This window comes from Ursus americanus, chromosome 7 (assembly GCF_024610735.1).
Source record: "Ursus americanus isolate L20-20 chromosome 7, mUrsAme1.1.p, whole genome shotgun sequence".
Classification (NCBI taxonomy): Eukaryota; Metazoa; Chordata; class Mammalia; order Carnivora; family Ursidae; genus Ursus; species Ursus americanus.
In genome coordinates this window covers 14,254,219-14,280,842 of record NC_142133.1, presented here as the reverse complement: position 1 = coordinate 14,280,842, position 26,624 = coordinate 14,254,219, and the positions used below count along the sequence as shown (strand labels likewise).

General features: G+C 40.0%; 1 protein-coding gene across 1 annotated transcript in view; it reads right to left on the bottom strand.

Moving 5' to 3' along the window:
- Nucleotides 1–26,624, bottom strand: part of CAMKMT (calmodulin-lysine N-methyltransferase) — a 381,062-nt gene that overhangs the window by 43,913 nt on the left and 310,525 nt on the right. Inside the window, exons 4-7 of the mRNA XM_045771589.2 lie at nt 15,898–15,958; nt 13,792–13,846; nt 12,653–12,716; nt 5,302–5,368 (exon numbers count right to left, since the gene is read on the bottom strand). Of these exons, the coding sequence (XP_045627545.1) occupies nt 5,302–5,368; nt 12,653–12,716; nt 13,792–13,846; nt 15,898–15,958 (247 nt within the window). The remainder of the gene's footprint in view (nt 1–5,301; nt 5,369–12,652; nt 12,717–13,791; nt 13,847–15,897; nt 15,959–26,624) is intronic.

Below are 26,624 nucleotides of genomic sequence, written 5' to 3'. Positions count from 1 at the left end.
ATTTACACTTTGGTCGAGTCATATGAATACACACGGTTCGCTTCTGAAAATTTGTTCCGTAGAGATACTTGCTAATGTGTCGTCTTTGCACAGCTGCGTTCACTGCAGCATTATCTGTACTGGCAAAACACTGAAAACAGACTATTACTAAAGTGAAAAATTATTTTTTAGCCGTGGATTATGATACGGTCATGCTCTAAAAATAATTTTTAAGATTGCCCCTTGTCCATTTTAAAGTGAAGAAACCTTTTGAAAATGAAGACCTTTTTATTTGATAGGTAACGTTGGTGATACAAATTTCTAGGAAGGAGCGATTTTTCTCTTAAGCCTGGAAAGCATTTCCACAGAGGATGCAGTAGTCTGACCTGCACACCTGGCTATCCATATAGAACTTGGCCGAATTTGGGTGGTGAGATTTCGATCTTGGTGAAGAGCAGGGAAGCGCATGTCCAAAGAGTTAACACAGTGTTATTCCAGAATAAAAGGCCTTAATTTTTAATTTGCTGCAGTTTAAGAGGATGCCTTAAAAATACAATGTCCCCAAATGTTAAAATCTGGCTCATTTTAATACAAGAAGGAGAACTCCAAGAAAATATCAGAAACTGGATAACATGCCTGTGGGAGCTGGGTCCTTCAGTGCAGAACACTAAATTGTAGGGGACATGGGCCCTTCTTTATATTTGTCAGGCAAATAAAAATGTTTGTCATAGAAAGCACACATAGTCATTGCATGTCCCCATATTCAAGATAGCAACGGAAGGAAAAGGGTCTGTGACACCTCTAGAATTCTCAGCAGTTCTCAAGATTCTGTTGCCATAATTGCAGCAAAACCCACTAACAGGCATAGTTTATCAGAAAATATCTCAAAGAGAGCCCTCAGCCTCCTTATCTTGGTTACCTTCTTCTAACCTTCCTCTTCAACCTGACAAAGGACAGATAAACACCTACTTACAATGTCAGTTTGTCTACAGACACGGCATGTGCATGCCTGAGAAGAAGTCTATCCTGAAATGAAAGTCGGCTACCTGACGTAGAAACTCATGTCTGAGTCTCTGGAGCTTGACTCTCTCCTGCTAAAAATTATTTGGTTCCATAAGCCTTACGATTCTTGTCTTTCAAAATGTGCTCCAACTACAAATCTTAAAACCTCTCCTCTAAGAGGGATAAAGTGTACTAATTGCTTCAGGGAATCCAAAAATGTATTAAGCAGAATCCTTGCCTTCAAGAAAATTCGCTCTCTCCCCTGCTAGAGTGTGAGGTCCAAGACGGCATGGACTTTCTCAGTCTTGCTCATCACTGCATCTCCGGCACCTAGAACAGCACTTGGTGCACAGAAAGCAATCAAAATATTTGTCAAGAAATGAATGAACCAATGGCCACGAACATGAAGACAACACGCTTTGAGCAGGAAGAGATTATGGCATATTGGACTGTGAGACCAGTCTAAGGCCAACAGAAACTAAAAGGATGACAAGATTAGGGCCGGAGAAGGCAGGAGAAATGATAATTAGGCCATTCTTAAAGGAAGGATTTAGGAGGACACGGAGGAGGGGAATAGGACTGGCTAAGGCCAGAGACGGGAAAGACCAGATGTGTCCAGAAAGCGCAGAGGCTTGGGTGGCCACAGGAGAGGGCCATGGGAGAAGGCGTATGTTGGGGTAGCAGAGGGAGCTAGAATGAATGAGCAGAGTGAAGGAAGTGAGGGCAGGCTGCAGAAGGCCTAGAAAAATCAGCAACTGGTTCCCACTTGGTTGAGATTTACACTTTTAAAATCATTTTTCATACCCCCGGCTTAACCTTTCAAAGAAAATGAGTCTCTGAAAAGATATAAATCTTAAAAAGTAATAGGGCAATGGGGCCAATAGCCAGTCCTGGGGGCCCACATAAAGGTGAAATTTGGGTTATAAAGAAGTCTTCAATGTTATAATAAGTTCCATAGTTTACTAAAATTAATGGTTTATCAAAGAATAATAAAAGCCCCGGGCCTAAATTCGCTAGCAATTTTCACACAAAGATAAACTCTTTTCTTAGGCAGAAACTTACTTTTAATATCACAGCAGGGTATATTTGATAGATTTTTTTAAAAAAAATATTGTAACTGTTAACTAATATTAACCAGAGAATGACGCCATTCACTAATTCCGGAACACCTAGAAACATGTAGACGTCAAAAGCTCCGAATGCTTCTTTATTAGACAGTCACAGGTTTGAAGACAGCTTCAGATAAACCTAACAATTGAGAAGCCGTAAATATCCTTGCTCTTTCAACCACTCTCCAGCTATATTTAGCAGCACGATTTCCTTTGTTCACAAGTTAACTCTCGATAACTCCCTATTTGTGTTCCCCAAGGCAGAATACCTTGGACCTATTAGGTAAATGAATGGATGGCTGTTTGGATGGACAAACAGATGAACATCCATCTATGACTGTATTAAGATCCGTGAGACGAAATGGATATAATGCTTCGTCTCTGTGCGTCCTAGATCTTTCTTGGCCAGGGCTAATGCTTGCAGGCCTCCACAAACATGTCTGTCATGCCAAGCAACAATTAGATTAGGACTAAAATGGAAGAAAGGGAGTAAGAAAGTTTGTTATTGAAGGAGGAGCGTTTTTCTAGGCAAGGGTGGTGGTGAGGAGGGGAGCAGGGGTGGGCTCACCGTGGAGGGGCTGAAGCTTACGTGTGCAGGTCCCTCACTTGCACAGCCTCCTTCCAAGGCCCACCAGGAGTCCTAGTCACGTGTTGATGTGGTCAGATGCTTCCGGAGAATTTACTAAAGCAAGGTATAATCGAATCCATTCTCCTCATGAGGGCCTTCAACCTAAGTTTCAGGCCCCACACTGCTGGGTCAGCCCTGGCTGAGAGGCAGGAGGAGTGCGGGTCCTCGCTGAGTGAGCACACTGTCCAAGCAGTGGGAACGGGCGCTTGGGGGGCCATTCACATTTGCGGGTGGTTTCTCATGTTTAAAAACCACCATTTCCTAAGCCCGGAGTTCTCAATACCATGATATTCCTTTCTGCTACTACGTCGTCTTTGCACATGAAGTCACAGGAGACATTCAGTTGTTCCAAACTTCATGTCAAGCTTTGAAGTGCTTTTTAATAGCGGAAACATTTGGCTCACGGGTGGGCTTTGTAGCTATGGTAAATACTTCTCAGTTATCTGTCGCTACTGTTATTCCACACCTCCAATTTGGAGGAGAAATTCTGCATATGCATTGAGGCACTAAAAAAGAATAGTGAACTATATCTTAGCTCTTTTGTGAACAGTTTCCTTTTATTTCTTCTTGCATGGAACTAATGTGCTCATTGTATTGTACTGGTTATGGGTGGGAAAGCAGAAAAGAGAAGGGAAATGCTGATTATTACATCACTGGTTGGCAGTTCCTTTTAGCTTCTGGAAGGTTAAGTGGTCAAGTAGCTTCTTAATATGACATCAAGGCATTTTAAGGACTGACTCATCCCCCCGGTTTTCTGGCAAAGTGCTTCAGTAGACTTTGGACAAAATGCTTACAGTGGCTAAAAGAGAAAAAACTGACCACAATTAATATGAGATAGTGACCAAAAAAACCCAAAAACAACAACAAAAAAAACAAAACCAAACCCTCCTTTTGGAGGTTCCTGAATGACTATCAACACGGAGACTGTATGTCCACGGACATACTAGAACAATATATTTAGGGCATTTCTGAGAACAGACAGAGACAAAGGCCATTGTGGATACATCCTGTATTGAATAATGACATTTTGCTTCTTTCTGTAACTTAATTATTTTATGAAGAGATGACAGAAAATACTGTTGTACTCCAGAAGTTAAACACTTGACATTTTTTATTCCTCAAAATGGAACATTTTCAAAATCTAGATATGTTTATTAATTAGTGATTATTAACACCCAGTAAACAACATTATGTCTTGTAAAAACACAATCTCTCTTCACAGCATGATGCTGAATCTATTATTCCCTGATTCCATATGCTGAAATACACTCAAATGGTCACAAATGACCTTAAGCACTAAATAAATGTAAATGAGGACAACATAGAAAATGTGCTTTTGATTGATAACTAAAAGACCAGTTTGAAAATCACGTCCCAAAATGAAGTCCTCCCCAGAAGGCTATGGCAGTCCTCACTGCGGCATAAAGGCTGCCCTAAGAATGGAGAAGACCCAGGTAGCGGATTGTTCTTTCCCCTGACCCTCCCGAGGCTTTCTGGGAAACAGAACTGGTTTGTTATTAAATGAGAAACACAGGGCATCCCGCCCCCTGTGCCACCAGCTTACAATAACATTCTACAGCAGGATTTAAAAACATATATGGACACTTCCTTACCTTCACCAGCTGACATCAGAGAAAAATAATTATTGCTATTCCACGGCTTCAACCCGATAGGTTGACCACTGGAGATTTTTTAAGCATTGCTGCTGTTCACTCATCTTTTTTTTTTTTACCCCCAAACTGGGTAGTTGGGGTGGGAGAGCATCCTCAACACAGAATAAACTCAAAATATCAAAGGATGACAGATGACCGGTCAAAAATAAATTAATCAGATAAAAATTAGATTGTTCTATGTCTGGGGTTCAACATCTAAGTGAAAAATGAACCAATACAGATATTTCATGTGAAAAGTACTAAATGATTACTCGCTCTTCCAGGTTCTATCATCAGAGCAAAAGAAAACATAGCATCACAGAAAACACCGTTGTTTTGGTTGAGGGTAAAGCATCTCTCCAAGTCTGAATAAGAATGAACAGAACCTGAAAGGGAACGGATACCTAGACTACTTTAAAATCATGAACAGAGCAGGGTTTCTCAATCTTGGCACTACTGACATTTGGGGCCAGATAGGTCTTCGTCGTGGGCATTATCTTGTGCATTGTAGGATGGCGAACAGCCTCCCGGGCCTCTGTCTACTAGATGCCACTAGCAATCCTCTTCCCCAAGTCAGGACAAGGAAAGAGTCCCCAGGGGCAAGACTGTCCCAAAGTTGAGAACCAGAGGAATACAGCCTTCATAAGAAGGTCCCAGGAAGGCTTCTCCCAGCCTCAGACCGTATACTCTCAATCCTGAAATCATTCCCAACCCAGGGTTCAACATACTTTAGTTTTCTTCATTAGCTGAAGATAATGAAAATGCCTGCCTGCCTCCTTACGGGTTCTTCTGAGCATTAAATAAGACATTTTCAAAGTGCTTAGAACAGGGCCTGACCCACAGTAGGTGCTCAGTAAATGTTAGCTATTATTATTTTTTATTATCATCCACAAAGAAAACCAGAATGTTTTAATAAAGAAAGGTATCTTACCAGCTTGATATTTTCCGAGTTTTAAATGCACCAGCCTTCTGATTCCTTGTGATGATGTCTCCCACGTCTACAGGACACAGTTAAGAAAGCTTCTGCAGTGACTGTCGACTGACCCTCCCCCCTCAGAAAGTCCACAGTGATCTTACTGTACGTGGGATCAGCACAGTGAAGAGAAGAGTTGTAGGGTGTGAGGCAAGAGAAGAAGGGTCTAGCCTGGCCTCTACCACCAAATGTTGACTTACTTGCCTCAGGCAAGCTCTTTTAATTCCCTGGGCTGCAGATTTGTCACCTGTCAAATGTACATTCAGGGAGCACGCTTGCAAGGCCCAGGGTTACGGCGCTGGGGGGTGTAGATGACTACTGCGTGGGTGCCGTGCCCGACCTGCTTAAAAGAGCAACAAGCCCAAAGGCAAGTCTCTTTCAGTCAGTGGGGAAAGGACCTGTACCAAGAAAAGCTGTATTTCTGGAAGAGATGTTTGAGGAGCTGGTCCTTTACATCACACAGCGCCATCTTGATGCAGGTGTGCGGGAAAAATCATGTCAGGTTCCAACAGTGGGCAAAGCTAGACTTGAGATCAACCCCTTTTGCTTCAACTTCTGGATGCTAAATCTTACAACTGTTCTTGTTTCTCTTCTTGCTCTGGTCCTTGCACAACCCAGAGCCAAACGGATGACCTAACTCTATCAACCACCAGAGCTCTCACGGCATATACTTTCTGAAGTGACCTCTCATCCCGGCTTCATCACATTATCCTGGCTTTCTGATTTCAATTGCCCTCACTTTCTCATTTATTTTATTCGGCATATTCTATGTGTCACTGTAAAAAGCTGCAAAGTCCCTCTTCCGGAGGTTTAAATAAACAAGAAATAAAATAATTCCAGTGAAGGCTGCAAAGCTGAACTAAATTGGGCCCATGGGGAGGACACCAAGGAGACAAGCGATGTTCCCCTATTGCTCAGAAAAACAGATTTCCTGAATGCTCGGAGCAAGCATTGGCCAAGATCTCCCTGCAAGAACAGAGCCACAGGACTTTTTAACCCAAATCTCTGCTTGAAACATCAGGCACACCCATTTCTTCTCTGAGTGAATAAGCAGGTACTGTGATAGCTTTCTCCCCCCCAGGAGTGGGTAGGAAAAATCAATTAGGTCTCCTAATGAAGGGCTTTGTGGAGGTTTACAAAAGTGCTATAATGCAGACTTCTTTTTTTTTTCTGGGTGAACTTTCCTGTATGCAAATTAAATACCGTTAAATTACATTCATTAAAAAAATAAAAGAGACTAATTTGCCTACTTGTTTTGATTAACTAAAATGACACATCGGCCTACAGTTCTGTCTATTTCAGGAAGAAAGTATTTCAGGAGAGTCTTCTAAATGAAATGTCTTGTAGAAAAGGACAGCTGACATCTTTATTCTGAGAAGAACAAAATGAGTGAGGAGTCAACTGACAACTGTTTTCGGTTGCGCCCCCCCCAGCCCCGGCCACACCCTACTCCGTGTTTCTATGACATCCAACCGCACGGGGCAATATGCCCGGTACACCTGTAGCGTCGTGTGAGTACATGACTAATCTATCAAGGAAAACATATTATTTTGTTAGTGGAGGTAATACTTTTTATAAAATAGTCACAGGGAAGTTAAATTATATAACTCGGAAAACCTATTACTAATTTTTAGTAAACATCTTAACGCTATATGCTTTTATACAATTCATAAACCCGTGCTCCAGGTGGTCAGGTTGAAGAAAGTGCACGTATTTATATTCTAGAAGTGCTTTTTTTTTTAATGAAAAAATTCACAGCAGTATTTAGGCTGCTTTATTTTTAGAGCTGGGAAGGAAATATATTTTACAGTTTAGGGGGTGTTTTTATATTAAAACAAGTACAAAGAGAAAAAGAAATGGCAGGAGCATATTAAAATATCTTAAGAGATGTATTCTGATATTCTGCTCCCCCACCCTTCACTTTAGGTCAGATTTGGGGATGGGTTCTCTGGCTGGCACTGTGTCTAATAATAAATTTTGTCATTTTTCTGTGTCACTGCAGAGTGATAAAGGACATCCAATCAAATCAAGTCAAAACGTCCAGGATGGTGTTCAACAGGGTGGACCAAATCACGTTCCCTGTACTGTACGCATCTTCTGGAAGTCTTCAGTGGGAGGTGCTGGGTGCAAAGAAAGCTTTCATGTGGTTTCTGATTAACTGGACACAGAACAATCACCTCCAGTCTTCTTGCCTGGGCTTTCAGAGCTACAGGATCTGTCTAGAAGAAACCAGGTTTCTACATCCATAGCTCAGGAGTGGGGCTCCCTTTTAATTTTGGTTCAGTTGAGTTTTATTCTTAAAATATACATTCTTATATAATAACAAGCTATTTAAACAAGTAACTTTAACGTTATATCTCTAAATATAATTAATTACATATAAAATATTATTTAAAATATTAAATTAGTGATCATGATTGTTACATTTATCAGTAGTCACATCTACATTTTGGGACTTGGCGTTGTTCTTCAGCAAGAAAGTTAGTTTTAAAATAATAATATTGTGACTCACAAAGCCTTACTTTCTCAGTGTATGTTACCTCTGTTTTCACTGGGCCATCCAAGGTGAGGGTAGAAAATCATGAAATTATAATATAAATCCTGTTCATTTTGATCTCTAACGGTTTTTAAAAATGCTGGAGGTGGCAATATTTGCCAATTTAAAGGCTGCAAAATATTCTTAAATGTGCTTGTAATCAAAGGATTTGAGAGGATGACGGGACGGTGCTTGGAACTCTGTTAGCAACGTCAACTGTTACGTTTTTGGATGAGAGGCCTTTTCTTCCTGAGGGTCCTGAGGAAACTAACATGACACTCACCAAACCATTCTAGGTTTTGGTGAAACAGAATAGTTTAATGGGGGGAAATAAAAAAGCTTTGAAGTCAAATGAACCTGGCTGGCTTCTAAACTGATTCTGCTACTCAGCGGCTGTGTGAACTTGGGTAAATTAGCCTCTCTGAGGTCCGTCTCAAAAATGGGAATAATGATCCCTATTTTATAGGCTTAATGGAGTACCACCATTGGTTGAGAACCGGATGAACCAAATGATGCCATTTCTAATTCACCATAGGATGAGCCTGACCATATAGGTGCCTAATTCATGTCAATTCATTATCTTTTTCAATAATTCAGGCAAAAGCTTCGGAGGAATGAAGAGGCTGGTGAGTAACTAAAATGAGGCTTGGCAGTCAAGCTTTATTTTCTCTCCCTGCTGCTCAGACCTAATTATGTGGACATTTATATGGTAGAATTTAGATAACTGGAAGGAATCAAAGAACTTCCCGCCTGTAGACTTTCGGTGTGTCTCACATGTATAAATGTGCTCCAGCCAAGGCATAGTCTATGTCCCACAAGAACAGGGACTTGGTTCGTCCTGTCCACTGCTGTCTTTGCACCTGAAATGGCAGGCAATTAATGGTGGTTGGATTAATTTTAATTAATTAGATTAATTTATTACTTAATTTAAATTGAATTTTCAAAGCTATTTATTGAGCTCCTACCCAATATGAGGCACATGGAGTCCATTAATGACTCGGTTAGCAAACAGAAGTGCAACTGCACAGACATGAGAGGAACACAGGACGATGGCCTCGCATTGCCAAGGTCTCCACCATCCCCAGGACAGGTTGCACAGTCTACAGGGAGCTTAATCTATTAGTTGCTCAAGTCAGAGATGCTGTTAATAAATAAGATAATGTTAAGCCAGGGCTATCTCCTTTAAAATGCACAGGAGATTTTACTAAGTTGGGGTGAATCCTAAGCTTGAGATCATGATCCAGACTGTGCATACTGTGGGAATAAGATGCTTGGATCGGGAGCACGAGGAATGGGTCACCAAGCACTGCCACACTCCGCGGATAACATGCTTGGTGCTTCCTAAGGATGGGTCAAGGCAGGGTGCTTGTGTTGGGAGAATTAGTGAGTGTACCAGAGAGGGCTGCTCACCTCGAGGTGGTGTGCTTCTATTCATTACGATCTGGAAGAGGCTCAGCATGAATAATAACTCAGTATACCATTTCTTCCCTCTGTTCTTATGTCATTGTCATCACCAGCTACCAACTTTAGGGAGTTATTATTATCTGTAGGAACTTGGAGATTTCTCCCTTTATTATACCAAAAGGGCTGTGTCAAAGAAAAGGGAACACGTTTCAAACTATCTTAGGTGAAGTTGAGAACCGGATGAACCAAATGATGCCATTTCTAATTCATCCTTTGTTCTCTTTGGGTAGAAATAAAATGGCATCTGTAAGGAGAGGGAGCTCTTGGGTAGGGGGGCTCTGGGTTAGACCCAGCAGTGCAGTTTAAGGACCAAGGAACCCTCAGGGACACATACCCACGGGTCTGAGAAAATATTTAGGCCTTACATCATATTCACTTACACCTCAAGTCTTAATCTCTTTTCAGATATCTCTGTTTAATAGATCTCAAATCAACATCTAGCTCTCCAGGGTCAAGGGAGAGAGCTCTGGAAGACATGGCCAATCCATATGATACATCTTAGGGAAGATTATAAATAACCTCACAACTGGTTGATCGGCTTCTTTGATATAAAGATTCAGAACTCATCCATTCTTACCTTACATATTTAAAAAATAGAAATAATTGAAGATAAAAAGGAAGTATCAAAAAATGCTATTTTTTTTTAAAAAAAGGTAAAAATCAGAACCTTAGAAGCTTAAGAGGCCAGGAACCTAAGATTCAGTTGAAGTCATTAAATTCAGATGCTAAGAACAACAAAAATAATTTTTGAAATGATGAGAATAATGTACAGGCCAATACTCAGATGTGATGTGGGATTGCCAGGTCGATTTTCAATTACATTTCACTGATGTATTCATTTGTTTCTTAATGTGCTCATCTTGCCCATTAAGAATAATTAGCAGCTTTGCTTAGAGATTTTCTGGTTTCTGGCAATGTTTCTCCCCTTTTTTTTGTTGACATCCACTTTTACTTTTTAGAAGTAATTTTTGGATAATATCCTGCAACTGCTATATAATTTAGGCTTCCTAAAATTTTAAAGGAAAGATTTGTAAACAGTAATTTTTAAATGAATTTGTTTCAGTCTATATGCATCAACAGTACGTGAGTCAGTGAATTAGTTATTCTTACAGAAAGTGGGCACACAAATAGAAAAAAAAAATTTTCATTCATCTTAACCTCAGCACAACAGCTTATAACGAATGCCAATTGTAAGCTCTGTTAGCAAATCAAGAATAACATTAGTATTAAAAGCAGGAAAAACACATTGCCAAATTTTTAAGGCTTTAGGCATGCTTTTTTCTCTTAATTAAAAAAAAATTAGATCTAGTTACAAAAGAAAAAAGCCCACAAACGTGGAACAACTGCATGATAAAAACTGAACTCCATCAGGAAAGTCCTAAGAGATGAAATAAAACACACTACCGGTTTTGGTCTGCATCCTGAAAGGACCTACTTTATCTACATTGTAAAGTTCTTCCCCTCCTGCCCTTTGGCACCCCGCTATATTAAACCCATTGTAAAACCCAGCACAATAAAGCACTCTCAGGGCTGAGCTTCTGAGGACCAAATGTTAAAAATCCATTTTCTTGGGAGGGGGCTGTACCAATCATTTCTTTGAAAGGCCAGCAGAGTGAATACAGAATCTGAGATTTCCTCTCTGATTTCAAGAGCTGGCATGGCATCTTTGCTGTTTAAAGCAAAGGTGTGCTAATTAATGACATTAGCATTGCTTCCCTTCTCTGGAAGCTCTGTACTTTAGCTCAATAATGATTTTAGTACAATTAAATTTACATACTGACTACAGATGTTCCTATAGTTTGATAAAAGTTCTAATTTGTTTCTGACGCTATTAAAGGAGACACCTGCTGACTTGAGAAAAACCTCAGGTTGCCGGGCCCAATCTGAAAGTTTCCGTGGCTAAAATGACCGTCTCTTGTCCAATAATCCTCCTTCCCCCTTTTGCCCCCCCTCCAAAAAAAAAAAAAATCCATCCACGGGGGCTGAGCCAGCATACCTGCCTTCCTCTCGCTCTCTGTGCTCCCTGACAGGCGGAGGAGGAACACAGTGAAATGATACAGTGTAAGGCATAACTCAGAATAAAGCAGAGTGAATGAAACAACATCGGCTCATCTTTGGGAATATTTTGAGAAACTTGCGACAGTCTGAAGATCATGATTAAAATCCTGCATCTTAAAAAAGGAAGCACCTTTTGTGATCTCTTTCCCTTGTGTGAAAGGCCAGGATCGTGATTGGCTGTTTTTCCTTCCTGAATTTTTTTTTTTTTTTTTTTTTTTTTTTTTTTTAGTCTGTCAGGCAATTAGCTGGGTGGGGCTCTGTAGGGCACACAAGCGCCGCTGAACAGTATTAGCTACTGTTTCTCGTACCTCCTTTCTCCTGTTTGAGCAGCCTGATGGAGCTGCTGCAGATTTTATTTTTAAAAGACCATAAAGAAAACTGGAAAATGGGCTTTCTGTAAGAAGCCGCAAAAAATCGAAACTGCATTGGCATTTTAGGGGTCTAAGATGCAAGTAAGTGGATTGCCTCCTTCATAATGTAAATGGAAGGCATACCAAAAATCCAAAGCAAACATATCTTCCACTTCTCCTCTCAATTTCTAACGGCTGTTAACTGCGCCTGAACAAATCAGCTCGATTGCTAAAGTAGCCACAAATTATGCTTGCTTTCTTAGTGGAAGTACAGTTCAATTTTCATGAACTCTGTGTACATATTAGTAAAGCATAATCTAATATAATGGGTTTGGAACTGTAATAGCATAGCAGAAAAAAAGAGATAGCTTTTATAATCCTAAATAAAAGGACATAATGAAAAACTGATCACTGTTTCCAGTGGGGAGCTATAGGTAACCTCTCGGCAATTAGAGTAGGTCCCATCCTACCTGCACATATGCGCAAGATCAAACCCAAGAAAGGTCATAATGAACGTGAAGCCGGAAGTTAGTTTTCGCAAGCAATAGTGGCTATAATAAATATTCAATCATTCACTTTATACCGGGAAATTTCAGTGACAGTAAAAGGACAAGAATGCCTGAAAATTATTCTGAAATAAATGTTCTTATTGCCTTGAGTGGTCCACAAATCATGGGCTCCTTTCACAAGAAGTGACTGTAAAAAGAAATCTATCGAAATAAAAGAAAAAACAGTCATTGCCAATGAATTCCATATATTTCTACTTTTTCTTAATTACTTATCATGTGTGTGGGGGGGATTCTTTTTTAATACCCCATGCTGTCTTTCTTTATATCAATTGTTACTCAGCCGGGAAAAGGAATGAGCACAACAAACCCGTTTTCTATCTGAATAAGGATACTTCTGATGGCCTTTTCATTCCCATCAGTTAACAGAACTTCTTTGACATCTGCAGAAATAGCAACCTGAAAAAAAAAAGGAGCACAGCAAACAATGAGCAAATATGCTTGTCTGTGTGGAAGTGAAGACAGGAGTGACAAGCCTTCAGTATCATGCTTCCTCACCTATTTCTCTGTAACAATCTTCAATCTTTTTTCATTTTATGTCTGCATTATTTTAATCATTCAATCAAATCAGTCAATACTTTTATCATTCCATTTGCGGGAGCCTCTATCTTGCTATCATTCTGTTCGGTAATTGCATTGTGACAGCGGATGATGGTATTCTGAGAGGCTTTCATTTGTGGGCTTCTGTTTATCTAGTAGAGCCATCATACAAGGCTGTCACTCTGCCTTTCAGCTTGCTTCTGTCTGACTGCCTGATGCCCTTCATATAACTTTGCATTGCAGGCAGATGGCTTTGTGAGGGTAATTTTTTTGTGAGCTTTGACATGCTCGCACATTGGGCTGTAACCTCGACACATTGTGTGAGAGCGACAGGTTTGTCAAATGCCAATCAGTGTAACAATATGCTTTTATTTGTAGAGACATAAAAACTTGTCTAATGCACTGTGCTGCTACATAATATCTCCTGAATACATGACTCAGAACCCAGAGAATGGGGAACGACGTTCCTGAATGGCCAATCTAATTCAAAAGAATCTAATTACTGAGCGCTCTGGATCATGTTTGTTGGTGTAATAATGCAGGCAAAACATTAGCAGCTATATCATGGTGCTCCAACTGTGATTCGCCGGGCTATTCCTGTATCTTAGCAAATGGGACTATAATCTGAAAAAAAAAAAAAAACAACAACAACAACAAAAACCCGCTTTCACTATGGCAAAGAAAGACCGCGCGAGGCCTGGAATGTCACAACAAGCGATATTGACTACACTGAGGTAAAATGTTTCTGCTCATCGAGGCAACCGTAAAATCAATATGATCCGAAAGTAAGTCAATCTAGAAGGTCTCTCAAGACCCGGCAGCTTGACCGCCGCTGATGCTGTTGACGGTTCTCTGACCCAGCCGTTGGAGGCCCTGGAACATTCTTCCTTTTGTTCCTCCCTCTGAATGGGATTGGAATTGAGAAAAGACCTACCATGAGCCCAGCCAAGCATGTCATGCCACCCCCTAGCTCACACACAGCAAGGTCCCTGAAAGAGAGAAAAGAAATGGTAGAACCCATACAAATGAGATGAAAATGGTCAGAGAGATATATATGTTACAAGAACAAATTGCCAATCTGCAGTAAGACCGGCGCTACCAGGAAGTTGGAGAGACATGCCTAGGGTACCTCATGTTGCTTTGCGTTTTAAAAATAATTATGAAATAGAAAAGTCACAAAGCAGGCAAATCAGTGGGGGTTCCCTCATTAGTGTTCACTGCAACATTACCACCGCTGAGCTGAAAAATCTGAGAAGGTTCCCTTTTTTTCCCTTGTCAATGGCGCTGTCTTTTAGAACTAAACTAGCTAGAGTAGCGAAAGATAATTGTTAGGAAAGGGTAACACTGTTAATCCACATTCATTCCTTCAAAAACAGTTAGACAAGTAAATGAACATATATGAGTGTGTATATACCTATATTATAGTCACATACACACAACACACACAACACACACACACACAAATAAATGCAATCTTGAATTTTTTGAAAAAAAAAAAATTCGACACCAAACTGAAACATTTTGGAAAGCTGAACCGCCCCCATAAAGAACAATTACACAAAGAGCATTTAGCAATTAACACTTAAATCACAACTGACCCCAACACAACACGGTGAATAAACAATGCAGGGACATAATGTGGTTAAGCCAGCAAACCCGAGGCTGAAGTAATGACCAGGCTCTGACTTCACCGCTCAAAAGTAAAGCTGCTCAGAGTTAAAGCTGACAGCCTAGTGTGGCACTCTGCACTCACCTTCCCCTTTGTGCCTAAATATCAGCCTTCAACGTGGGACATTCTTACCCTGGGCCACTGCTCGATGATTGGAGCGCCAGTCAGGCTAAACCACAGCGAGAAGAGCAAATGCCAGACTCCCAGAGCAGCTCTGCAGCCCAATTTCAATACTGCCCTGTGCTCATTTTATACGCTTAAACCCTTTAGATTGTTCCTTCTTCCCAGGTTGGGAAGTTTATGGCCTCAACAGGAGAAAAGAAAGAGAGGAGGACAGAATTGAAAGGGAGGGAGGGGTGCAAAGAGAGGGAAGAGGGGGAGAAGCCAAGCAAGGACATTCATATTCCGAAATACACTTAATGAGTATTTAGTTGTTCAAAGCAATTATAGACTGGTTGGTAAATATGGACCCACGGAGCTTCAAAAAATACATATTATTGACCCAATCTTGTAAGTACATATTGTTAAAACACACACCATGATCACTAATGACTTGTCTGGAATCATAATGGGCTATTCAGGAAGCATATGTTGGGTGACTTTTATAAAATGAGGATTAAAAATGAAAAACCTATATTTTCTGGATCTACCAAACATCTTTAGAATTTTTAAATAAAAGGAGGTGTTTTTTTTTTTTTCTTTTTCCTAAATCCCATCCATGGGTTTGATCTATAATGCACACTGACAACTGAAAACCTTTATTTCCGTAGCATGAATCTGTAATAGTAATTTATATTTTACAAATACATATTTGTATTTGTATTTGTCTATAAAATGCCTTTAAAGCCAGGGGTGGGATGGCATCTTTAAATAATAGCTGTGGGGTATTTATTTATCAAATATTCTGTAGTGATTTCCCTAGCAGAAGTTTAAAGAATGTCTTTACTGTGGTCTGTTTTTTTCTTTTTTTCTTTTTTTTTTGACCTTCACAATCAGTAAGGATTGATTGGAGCTTCACTTTTGTTTCCCCAAAATCAAAGTGAAATAAAATGCCTTGAGTGGAAATCAAAAGCCTTTGACATATAGCAAAAAGCTTGCTGTGCAGTATTAGTACCCAAAGGCAATTCAGATTTCTTTTCAGAAGCAACATGTTTTCACCATGAACTTTCTCCCCTCCCTCCTTCCTCCCCCCTCCCTCCTTTCCTTCCTTCCCTCCTTCCTTCCATTTCTTCTTTCTTCTTTCTTTCTTTCTCTCTTTTCTTTCTTATATTCAACAACTTAATTTGAAGAATGTAATCACAGCAATCTTTAATATGCAGATACAATACCCATAATGGGCTAAAAAGTATCTTTTTAAGTGCAGCTTTGTACCTGAATACATTACTGTGCTTGAGGCAGTAGTAAGCCAAAACCTCTTCAGATGGCCAGATGCCTGGAAAACACAAGAGGATACACTTTTTGATTACAGGAGTCTGTTCTATAATCATTCTCTATAGTCATTCTCTTAAGAAATGGATTTTAAAAAATAATGTTCAGGACAAGCTATTTCAACTTGAATCAAACTTAACATAATTATTACTTGTTATATGTCATATCAAATGAGTTTCTTTTGTTGTTGATGATAGCTCTTTTCCCAGAAAAACAGTAAAATATCTCAAATAAATTTTACTAAATTTCTATTACAACAAGACAGCAAAAACAATAACAGCCAAGATTACAAATATTGAAAGTCCCCTTCTAATGGTACTTCAGGTAGCTGATCTTATACACGTGAACCTTCTTTTCAGCCAATTCATAAGCATCAGTGGAAGACCTACTATATATGCAGCCCATGTGAGGCAAAAATAAATGGAAAAAACACTTACAAGAAGGAAAGAAAACCACTGAGGTCATTATACCTTTTTCTTTGATTCCATCCTAATGTTTTCAAATACACACAATTATCTTCTTTCTTCAATTAAAAACATCAAACTGGCGATTACAACTAAGACATTTAAATTTCACCAACTTCGGCACATCTTTAAATTTAACCATAATCCTCCCCAGTAAACTCCATGCATGGGCATTTTCTAAAATCATCACTTGTAAATCATTTCTTTTGAAGACTTAGATCATCTTCATGAATGAATATAAATGCCTTAACAACAACAACAAAAAGACAAACATGCTTGGAAACGATGAGTCTCTAGCGGTTATCACAGGGTGCTAGGGTTGTAAGTGCTTTTAATTTTTTTCTTTACACTTTTTGAATTTTTCAAAGATTTTTACAATGAATATGTATCACTCCTATAATCAAAATAAACCACAGCCTTACAAAAATTAGGTTTTCATCAAGGGGTCAGACTCAAAGGTCAGGCAGGACACTAGCATCCTGCTCTGCCTGAGGCTGAGAAGGATCCACCGTCCTGGGAAAGAGCAATGAATGTTCACCGCCTTCCCACTAAACTCTCTTCTAATGGGTCTGGATGCAAAGTTGAAACACCTAATGAGACTTAATTTTTTTTTTTTCCTCCTAGATGCATTCCCAGCTTCAAAGAGTGAGATACCCAAACATTTCAGAGAAGAGGATGTCAAAGAAATGGTAAGTAAAATCCTAAGGGAATCAGTGGGTAAACAGATGAACAGCAAAGACATTGACCCCATGGAAACATCTGCTGCAGGAGAGTCTGGTCAAGTGTAAGCTAGCTCAGCCTCCATGGTATTTCTGGTAGAAATGACAGTTTGGGAGAGAACAAGAAGTGTTTGGAGTCATGTTTAGGAAGAAAGTCAGAAAGGCAGGGGAGTGCAGCAATCAAGATCATAGGAGCTTTGGAACCAGACTCCTTGGGCTCCAGTCCCAGCTTGCTGGGCTGCATTCCCTAGCTGAGTGACCTTGGACAGTTTACCTAACCTCTCTGTGGCTCAGGTTCCTCATCTGTAAAATAATGTAACTGTAGTATCAACTTCACAGCATCGTTGTGAGGATTAAATAAGTAAAATACATGAAATGTATTTAGAACAGTTCCTAACTCATAATGAGCTCAAAGAAAAATTAGTTGTTAATGTTATTCTCCTGCAAAGGGGGATAAAAGGATAGAAGAGAGACTATGTGGACCCCGACAATTATCCCAATGACCAGAACAGATGGAGAACCTTTTTGTTCTGTTCCTACCTATGAACTTTGCCATGATCCCAAAGTCCTAATACCTGGGCTACCTCCATATCAAAAGAACTCTGTAAAGAATAAAGCGTATAATAAAATTCTCTGAAGGAAGAGCCCAAGACAGTGTTCTACACCAAGTATATATAATCACCAGAACAAAGAATTTCTTTATGCCTTTAGTAGACGGTTTTGAGGTTTAAAAAAATAATGATAGGGGAAGGGTATTTAACTAAAATTCAAGCTTTGATTAAGTACAAAAATGTGACTTCTAAAATGCATAGTCTTTTAAGAGAGTTTTATAATTTTCTCAAAAAATTATAGAGGTTGATTTTTAACTAAATTAAATACAAAAATATGCAGAACAAAGTTAATAAAATCCCCTTAAATTCCACCACTAGTATATAACCCCTAGTAACATTTTGGACATCATTTCAAAAAAAGCTCTCTAAGCACAAAGATATTTTACACAAATGGGATCTTACGATGCAGGTATCTGACAATCTGATTTTGCCCCACTCAATATGTGATGAATAACTTCCGATGACAATAAAAACATACCTGCATCTTTTAAAATATATATATATATAACCTCAAATACACACACACACACACACACACACACACATATATATATATATATAATTTGTTTTTTAAGTAGCCTCTACACCCAGTATGGAACCCAACATGGGGCCTGAACTCATGACCATGAGATCGAAACCTGAGCTGAGATCAAGAGTCGGACGCTTAAGTGACTGAGCCACCCAGGCGCTCCCTTGCATCATTACTTTTAATGACTGCCTGATTTTATGTCTACATCATAATTTATTTAACCAGTTTCTTCTTGAGAGACTTTTATTTTGAGTTTTTGATGCTATGAGATTATAAACAGTGGTACAATGAAGACACATTATTTTTCCCCAAAATATGATTTTTCTCCATAGGTCAAATACCCAGAAATGGGAAAGCTGGTCCAATGTCAAGCACCTATCACATTGTGATATAACGAACTGTCCTCCAAAACACGGTACCAAACTATACCTCCAAATAAGAGCGTTGATTTCCTCACAGGGTAAGGTGTTAACAACCTATTGTATTTTTGTGAATCTGCTACATTTTTGGAAGTTATCTCTGTGCAAATCAGCACCACACTGAGATACCACCTCACACCTTCTAGGTCGGCTATAGCCAAAAAGTCAGACAATAGCAAATGTCGGCAAGGATGAGCAGAAATCATGTAAAATGGTCCAGCCGCTTTAGAAAACAGTCTAGCAGTTCACCAAAAACTTAAATGCAGAATTAACGTAGGGCCCAATAATTCCACTCCTAGGCGCATACCCAAGAGAAAAGAACACATGTCCGTACATAAACTTGTACACGAATGTCCACAGTAGCATTATTCATAATAGCTAAAAAGCAGAAACAGCCCAAACGTCCAACAACTAAAGAGTGGATAAATAAAATGTGGTATGGCCATGCAATGGACTATTATTTGGCAATTAAAAGAAATGAAGTACTGATTCATGCTACAACATAGATGGCAAAACCCCATCTTGAGAAGACTTCGAGGAAATAAATATTCTTATTTGGAGGTATAGGTTGGTACAATGTTTGGAGGACAGTTTGACATATCACAATGTGATAGGTGTTCAACCTTTGACCAGATTTCCCATTTCTGGGTATTTGAAGTATGGAGAAAAGTCATATTTTGGGGGAAAAATGTGTCTTCATTGTACCACTGTTTATAATCTCATAGTATCAAAAACTCAAAATAACTTAAATGTCTCTCAAGAAGAAACTGGTTAAATAAATTATGATGTAGACATAAGATCAGGCAGTCGTTAAAAATAATGCCATTATTTTAAAAAGTTTTCTCATTTCTTTTCTTTTAAAGATTTTATTTATTTATTTGACAGAGAGAGTACAGGCAGGGGGAAGGGCAGAAGGAGGGGGAGAAGCAGGCTCCCGCTGAGCAGGGAGCCCAACACAGGACTTGATCCCAGGACCCTGGGATCATGACCTGAGCCGAAGGCAGATGCTTAACCGAATGAGCCACCCAGGCACCCCAAGTTTTCTCATTTCTATTTGTGGAAATATAATGGTCTTTTTAAAAAGGATTTTATTTATAAAGAACTTCTACAGAGTTTAAAGAGCCACTGAGTTCTATGAGAATGGTTAAGACAAAAATGAGTAAGACAAATGGTTGTGATTAAGATTAGTACCCAGACCTTCTGACTCGGTCTTTCTTCTTTCTCAGAAACCGCTACTTCCAGTTCTTTTAGTTGATGCGTCTGGTAATTACTTCCATATTTCTACATATGTTTGCATTGTCGCTTCTTGATTTTTCAATTTTAGGCGATATCTATTGACCCCCCACTCTGGAAGATCAGCTTCTTTCACTTTCATCTATACTCCTCTCCCCATGTCACACACACCATGCTCCTTATTCACCCACCAGCACCATCTTCCTATTATAGATATGTTATAATTTTGGTAATAAACAGTCATTGTCAATTTCATTATGATCATGAAATAATACCGAGTCATGTAGTAAACTACGATTGCTTTTTCTCTCATGCATAATTCCCCCCCTCTGTGGAGTTTATAATTGTTTTTTCTCATTTGCTAAGGTTTTTTATTCAATCTCAAAATCCAGTTGTCAATTTCCCCTCTCAGTACATTCATTCACATCAGGTATTCTATCAACATCATGAGAAATTCTCTCCTGGTGCCTTCTGACCTGCCTTCGTCTGGAATGAATGCCCCTATGCTTGGTGCACAGCTGATACCCTAGAACCCATCTCCATATCATTCCAGACTCCCTTTTGCCCTTCTCCTGTATCCCATCTCTTGTTTCTTCTATGCTTTGTCTTCCTTTCTTGGTTTACTTCCTCATTTTAGTGCAAGACATCCTCCAGTAGCTTCTTGAAAAAAAGTGAGTGCGAGATAAATGTTTGGGAACTTCCATGATTCAGTGGGTATTTCAATCTAGAAACTCTATGCTCTTCAGATCTTGGGAAGTTTCTTGGGAAGTTCCATTGATTAAATCCTGTCCTCTTTATCTAGAACTCTTATTATTTGGATGTTGAATCTCCTGAACTCACCCTCTAATTTTCTTATCTTTTCTTTCCTGCTTTCTATCTCTTACTGTTTTCTACTTTCTTGGAAATTTCCTCAACTTTGTCTCCCAACCCTTTTATTGTACTTCTCATTTATGCGATTTTAAAAAAATAGCATAATAAATAAAAAAGATTTATTTACTTATTTATTTGAGAGAGAGTGTACAAGTGAGTGGGAGAAGGGGCAGAGAGAGAGAGGGAGAGGGAGAATCCACAAGCAGACTGCCCCCTGAGTGCAGCACCCAACGTGGGGCTCGATCCCAGGACCCTGAGATCATGACCTGAACCAAAGCCAAGCGTCAGACATTTAACTGACTGAGCCACCCAGGTGCCCCACATCTATGCTATTTTTGATGGTAGTTCTCTGAATATTTCTGTTTTAGAGCATCTTATTCCTGTTTCATGAATCACTCTTTTACAAACTTATTTGAAAATACTAAAATTATAGTTTCTTTTAAGTTTTCTTATTCTTACATAGTCTTTTTTCTTCATGTTGCTTTTTTCTGTTAATTGATTTTGGTACCTTTCACATTAAAAGCTTTCCTCTGATATCTGGTAATTCTTTGTTGTTTGATTAAACATACTTGTAGTAAGATAAAAAGATGGTTGGAAGTGAAGAGGGCTGAGGGTGTGGGGATGGAGTGGAATGTGGGTGACTCTGTGTATGCTCACCCAATCTCTCCAGCCTGCTTTTGGTACTCTTTCTGATTTCAACTGTGCCTGGTGTCCCTCAACCTAAAACTCTGCACTTTAACCCTCTCCAGAAAACAAATCTTCTCCATTGGGAGTACAGAGGGAGAAGTTACTTAGTAGCCTGGAATAGGTATGTAACAACTGCTTTATAAACAGTTTTCAATCAATCTTCCTTATGTTAGCTCCCTTCAACTCTACTTGTACAAATGCCCCAATTTCTGAGCCTTTTAAAGTTTCAGAAGTATGAATTGGTTTGGTTTCCACCTTTCTCAACTGCTGGCTTTGTCATATCTGCTAAGTCAATGACTGCTCATCCATTTGCTTCCCCAGCTTCCAAAATTATGTTATTGTATGTCCCCTCATTCTCTCATCCTTGTGGGTTTAGGTTTTTAAAACATCTCTTTACAGTGGTTTAGTTAGGTTTCTGGAAGGAAGTGACTTTAATGCATTGTTCAATCTCCAAGTTTACCTGAAATCCAGAAATACATGGAATGTAACTGTTTGTGGGCTAATTCTAGAACCCAAGACATATTATAACTATTCTCATATAACTATTCTCAGAGTACATTTTTAGCATAAAACTTTAAGCTCTGAGTGGTGGGGTTTCAGTACCCATCCCAGAAGAACAGTGATTAGAAGGACTTCATGAAACAGAAACTCATTGGAAAAGTGATGAGAATAAATTTTAGAAGGACATACAAGCCAATGACACTAATAGGGAAGATTTTCTTACACTCAAGATTTTTAAACTCCATTAATAATATCGTAGGATTCTATCGATCAATTATAGAGATTTCCGCTATATTGTTGACATCACCCGATGAGACAGAGAAGAATGCCCAAAGTGGCATTTAGAGTTGCCAAAGTACTGGTCCCAAAAAAAGCATCATGAAACATTTTAATTAATGACTTAGTCTAGATAACTTGTTTCCTAAACACGTCATGAATTAGGACACTTCCTTAAAAGTTATTTGGAAACCTATAGTTCCCTATGCCTTAGTGCTTTCTGTACAAATTGAATTAGTTTAACTCATAGGAGAAAAGTCTTCTTTCATCCATTGGGCCTCCATAAAGCATTAGCTAAACAAGAGCTCTGTTTGGAAGAAGAAAAAGAATCATATATTATACTTGGGTTTCCATAGTCATTTGATTTCATTCCATTTTCTTTCAAACAAAGGATTGTTTCCCTGCAGATGCCTCTGTCAGAACAGGTCTGCTGGATCTAACAAACTTCAGAAACCTGTAGCCAGCCAACACTAAAATAAGAAAAACTAGCTGTCTATGTAGCAATAATGAGGGGGAAAGTTGCCAATGTGATCGTAGCCACTTTTTTGTTGTTAGTTAAGCAGTTAGTATAGAATTATTTTAAATGCCAAGTTTTACAGTTAATGTGGAAACAAACAATACATCCATTATTAACCTGAGGGCTGAACTACCCTTAAATGAACTACGTAGATATTAAGAGACATAAGTCTCTAACTGAGCATGGGTCCTTCCTCCTAGATCACTTGCATCTGAGAGCATTTTGCTTCCCCAGAGTTCACGTTAGAGGAAAGTCCTGAGACTTTGTCAGATGGCATCAGAACAGCAGACTGCTGACTCTTGCTTTTCACTCTAACAGCTTGTACCTGGCCCATGGGGACAACACACCCAGCTCTCGCAGCAGAGAGATGGCTTTCCTCTGATCAGCTGATATGCACCCACACAGCGGTTTTCTTTACCCTCCTCAAAAGAAAGGATCATGTCCATCATGCAGGAGTCAGAAGTAAGGCCTCTCCCAAATCTGAGACTCAAATGGGAAGGCCACCACACTCTTAGCTAAGCTGTTGAGTCTTCTGGAAGAAGAAATACATTGGCAGGTGTTACTAAAAGGCAAAGCAGTTCATGTGGAATGGGTAGGTAAACCTCTTGGACTGTTTTCCATGTTTATACTCTGTCTCCTTTCCTTAAACATTTCTGCTTTGTCATCAATGTTTCAACACAGAGTGGAAATCCAAAAGAGGACTACAGAATACTCCATAAGTATTTTGGAGGCACCAGTATGTTTCAGGCCCTGTGGATCAGCAGGGAATGAGACAGCATGGTCACTGGAGCTCCCATCTAGTTAGAGAAGGAGATATTAAATAATTACAGAAATAATGTGCCTAATTATAATTGTAACAAAGGCTATGTAGGAAAAATAGAGGGTACTTCTGAGAACATACCATAGGGGACTTGACTTGGCTGGAAGGGAATTTGGGAGGAGTCCATCAGGAACACTCTCCTGCAAAAATGGCATGCAAGCTGAGACCCAGAGGATGAAGTGTCAAGTAGAGGAGGAAGAAGGGGACAGGTGGAGGGAATGGTCCATCCTAGCGGAGCCCCATGAGATAAAGCTTTAAAGAGGAGAAGAGTTTGCTATTCTAGGAATGGAAATAGGGTCAGTGGAGCTGCAGAATACATGAGAAAGGAAGAGAACAGTCCCAGGTGTGACTGGGAGGGGTGGCTGTGGGCCAGATCCCACAGGCTCAAAGCCATGTTAAGATTTTCAAATTGTGGGGCGCCTGGGTGGCACAGTCGTTAAGCGTCTGCCTTCGGCTCAGGGTGTGATCCCGGCGTTCTGGGATCGAGCCCCACATCAGGCTCCTCTGCTATGAGCCTGCTTCTTCCTCTCGCACTCCCCCTGCCTGTGTTCCCTCTCTTGCTAGCTGTCTCTATCTCTGTCAAATAAATAAATAAAATCTTAGAAAAAAAAAAAAGATTTTCAAATTGCATCTTAATATAAGTGATACATTTTTAGCAGCAGAGTGTTATGATCAGACTTACATTTTAGAAGTCTGACTACCCTAAAGAAAATAGATTGAAGAGGGGCAAGAGGAGGCAGGGAGAAAACAAGGTCAGAGGCTACTATAATGACCTAGGTGAGCCCTGATGGTGGTCTGGGTGATGGTTGACAGAGAGGAAGAAAAGTGAAAAGGTATGAGCTATACTTAGAAAGTACACTGACAAGACTTACTAGTTAATTAGACGAAGGGGATGGTAAGAGAGGGAGTGTCAAATATGACTTAGGTTGTGTCATGAATAAGTGGGCGGATGATGTACAGAAAACGCATATAGGGTTTGCCTTCAATTTTATATGAACTGAGGAGGCTGGATTCATGGTACAAAAATACCAGCTAGTGGTCTGGGGTCTGATTCCGGCTCTGCCACTAATAATCTACGTGATATCGGTAAGTAATTTAGCCTTTCTGAGCTTCAGGATCCTCATCTGCAAGATACCAGGCTTGGGCTAGATTATGTCCAGGGGGCCTTCAAGCTATAAACAGTTATAATAAAAAACCAGATCTCATGCTCCAGACTTAGAGTCCGGCTCGATCACTGGCTCTGATGGTTGTATGACCTTGGGCAAGCTACTTAAAGTTTCTAAGCCTCATTCGTTCCTTCATTCAACTTAAAATTACTGGCAGTCAGGCCTGTTCTAGGAGCTGGGGATAGAGCAGTGATTAAAACAGAGCCTTTGCCCAAATACCTTCAATAGGGGCGATGGACAATAAACAAGGGAATTCCAGACGGTGATTAATGTTGGGAAGAAAAAATGATAGGGGCACCTGGGTGGCGCTGTCGTTAAGTCTCCAACTCTTGGTTTTGGCTCAGGTCATAATCTCAAGATCATGAGATCGAGCCCCGGGTCGGGCTCCACCCTCAGCATGGAGTCTGCTTGAGATTCTTCCCCCCGCTTCTGCTCCTCCCCCTGCTCATGTGCTCTCTCTCAAATAAATAAATAAACAAAATCTTAAAAAAAAAAAGAAAGGAAAGGCAAAGATAGGGAAATAGACAGTAACTATGGGGCTGGCGGGGGGTGTTGCTACTTCAGCCTGCACTGTTGTGCAATGCCTCAGTTCTCCTAATCGTTAGGCACAAGCAGTAAAAGTACCCACTCACAGCACGGTTGTGCGGATTAAATGAGATAATGCATGTACAGCACTTACAACAGTGTCTGGCACGTAGCAAATTTTTCATAATGTTAGCCATGGTCGCTGCTGCTATTTGTCATTGTTATTATTTTGACATGTTTCCATCCAGGAAATTTTATCAACCTTGATTATATTTTTATGATAGTTTCAGGGAGATTATGATTCCTAATTGATAACCTGCAAAATCAAAGCAAAACTGACCTTTGGGAAAGCTCCCTCTAGCTATGGGAACTTTGAAAACTGATTGTAAAACAAGAATTCCATAAAAATGGACAATGCTTATTCTATACTTGTCCTCCTGCTCTGACCCATTAACAGACTTGTTCTGAACAATAAGTTAAGTGCAGGCCTCCCTGTGTTTGTGGAGCCAGATCACAGAGAACATGGGCACATCTGGGTGAAAGGGTGTCGGTGTCGCCCAGCACAGCGAGCAGGTGGAAGCTTGCCCACTGACCTGCTAACATTGATCGAATGCTGACTGCTGTCCAGGCACTATGAGGTAGATGAGGAAATCAAGGCACGGAGAGGTTAAGAAAACTTCCTCCAAATCAGATAGATGTTTTGTAATGAAGTTGCAATTTGAACCCAGGTAATCTGATTAGAATCTGATTAGAACTGAACCTATGTCTTATACTGCCATCCCCTAGATTGCAAAAACAAGGGTCCAAATGAATTGCTTTGCCATTTTGTTTCTTCTCCTGTTCCTGGACAAGCCAACTGAACTAAAAGAAGGACAGACAGCGAGCTTGTGGAAGGAAGAGAAGGGGGCACAAAAAATTACCCAAGTATTTCAACAATAAATTCTTCTAGGACCACAAGATGGGTCCATTTCTGGGTATGATTTGATTTTAAAAAGTACATTAAAATTAAAAACTTAAATTTTACTTCAGATACCTCCTTGAGCGAAGGGAAAGAAGAAAGGCATCCCAGCTCCATCGGGACTCCATGGTGGGGGTGAGAAGATGGTCTTTGGAGAGCGTGCCCCAGCCTTCCATCAGGTGGCTGGTTTTAGAGCAGATGCTGGGAAAGCAACTAAGGGACAGATAAGAAATGAAGACAGGACAAGGAAGATGCTACAGCAGCACCAAGAGAAAGGGATACACAGGATGCCCCGCGACCACAGCCCTGGCCATCTTGAGTGCCTCTACGGCAAGGCGACTCGGAAGACAGCTCTGGGGCGGATCAGCTTTAGGA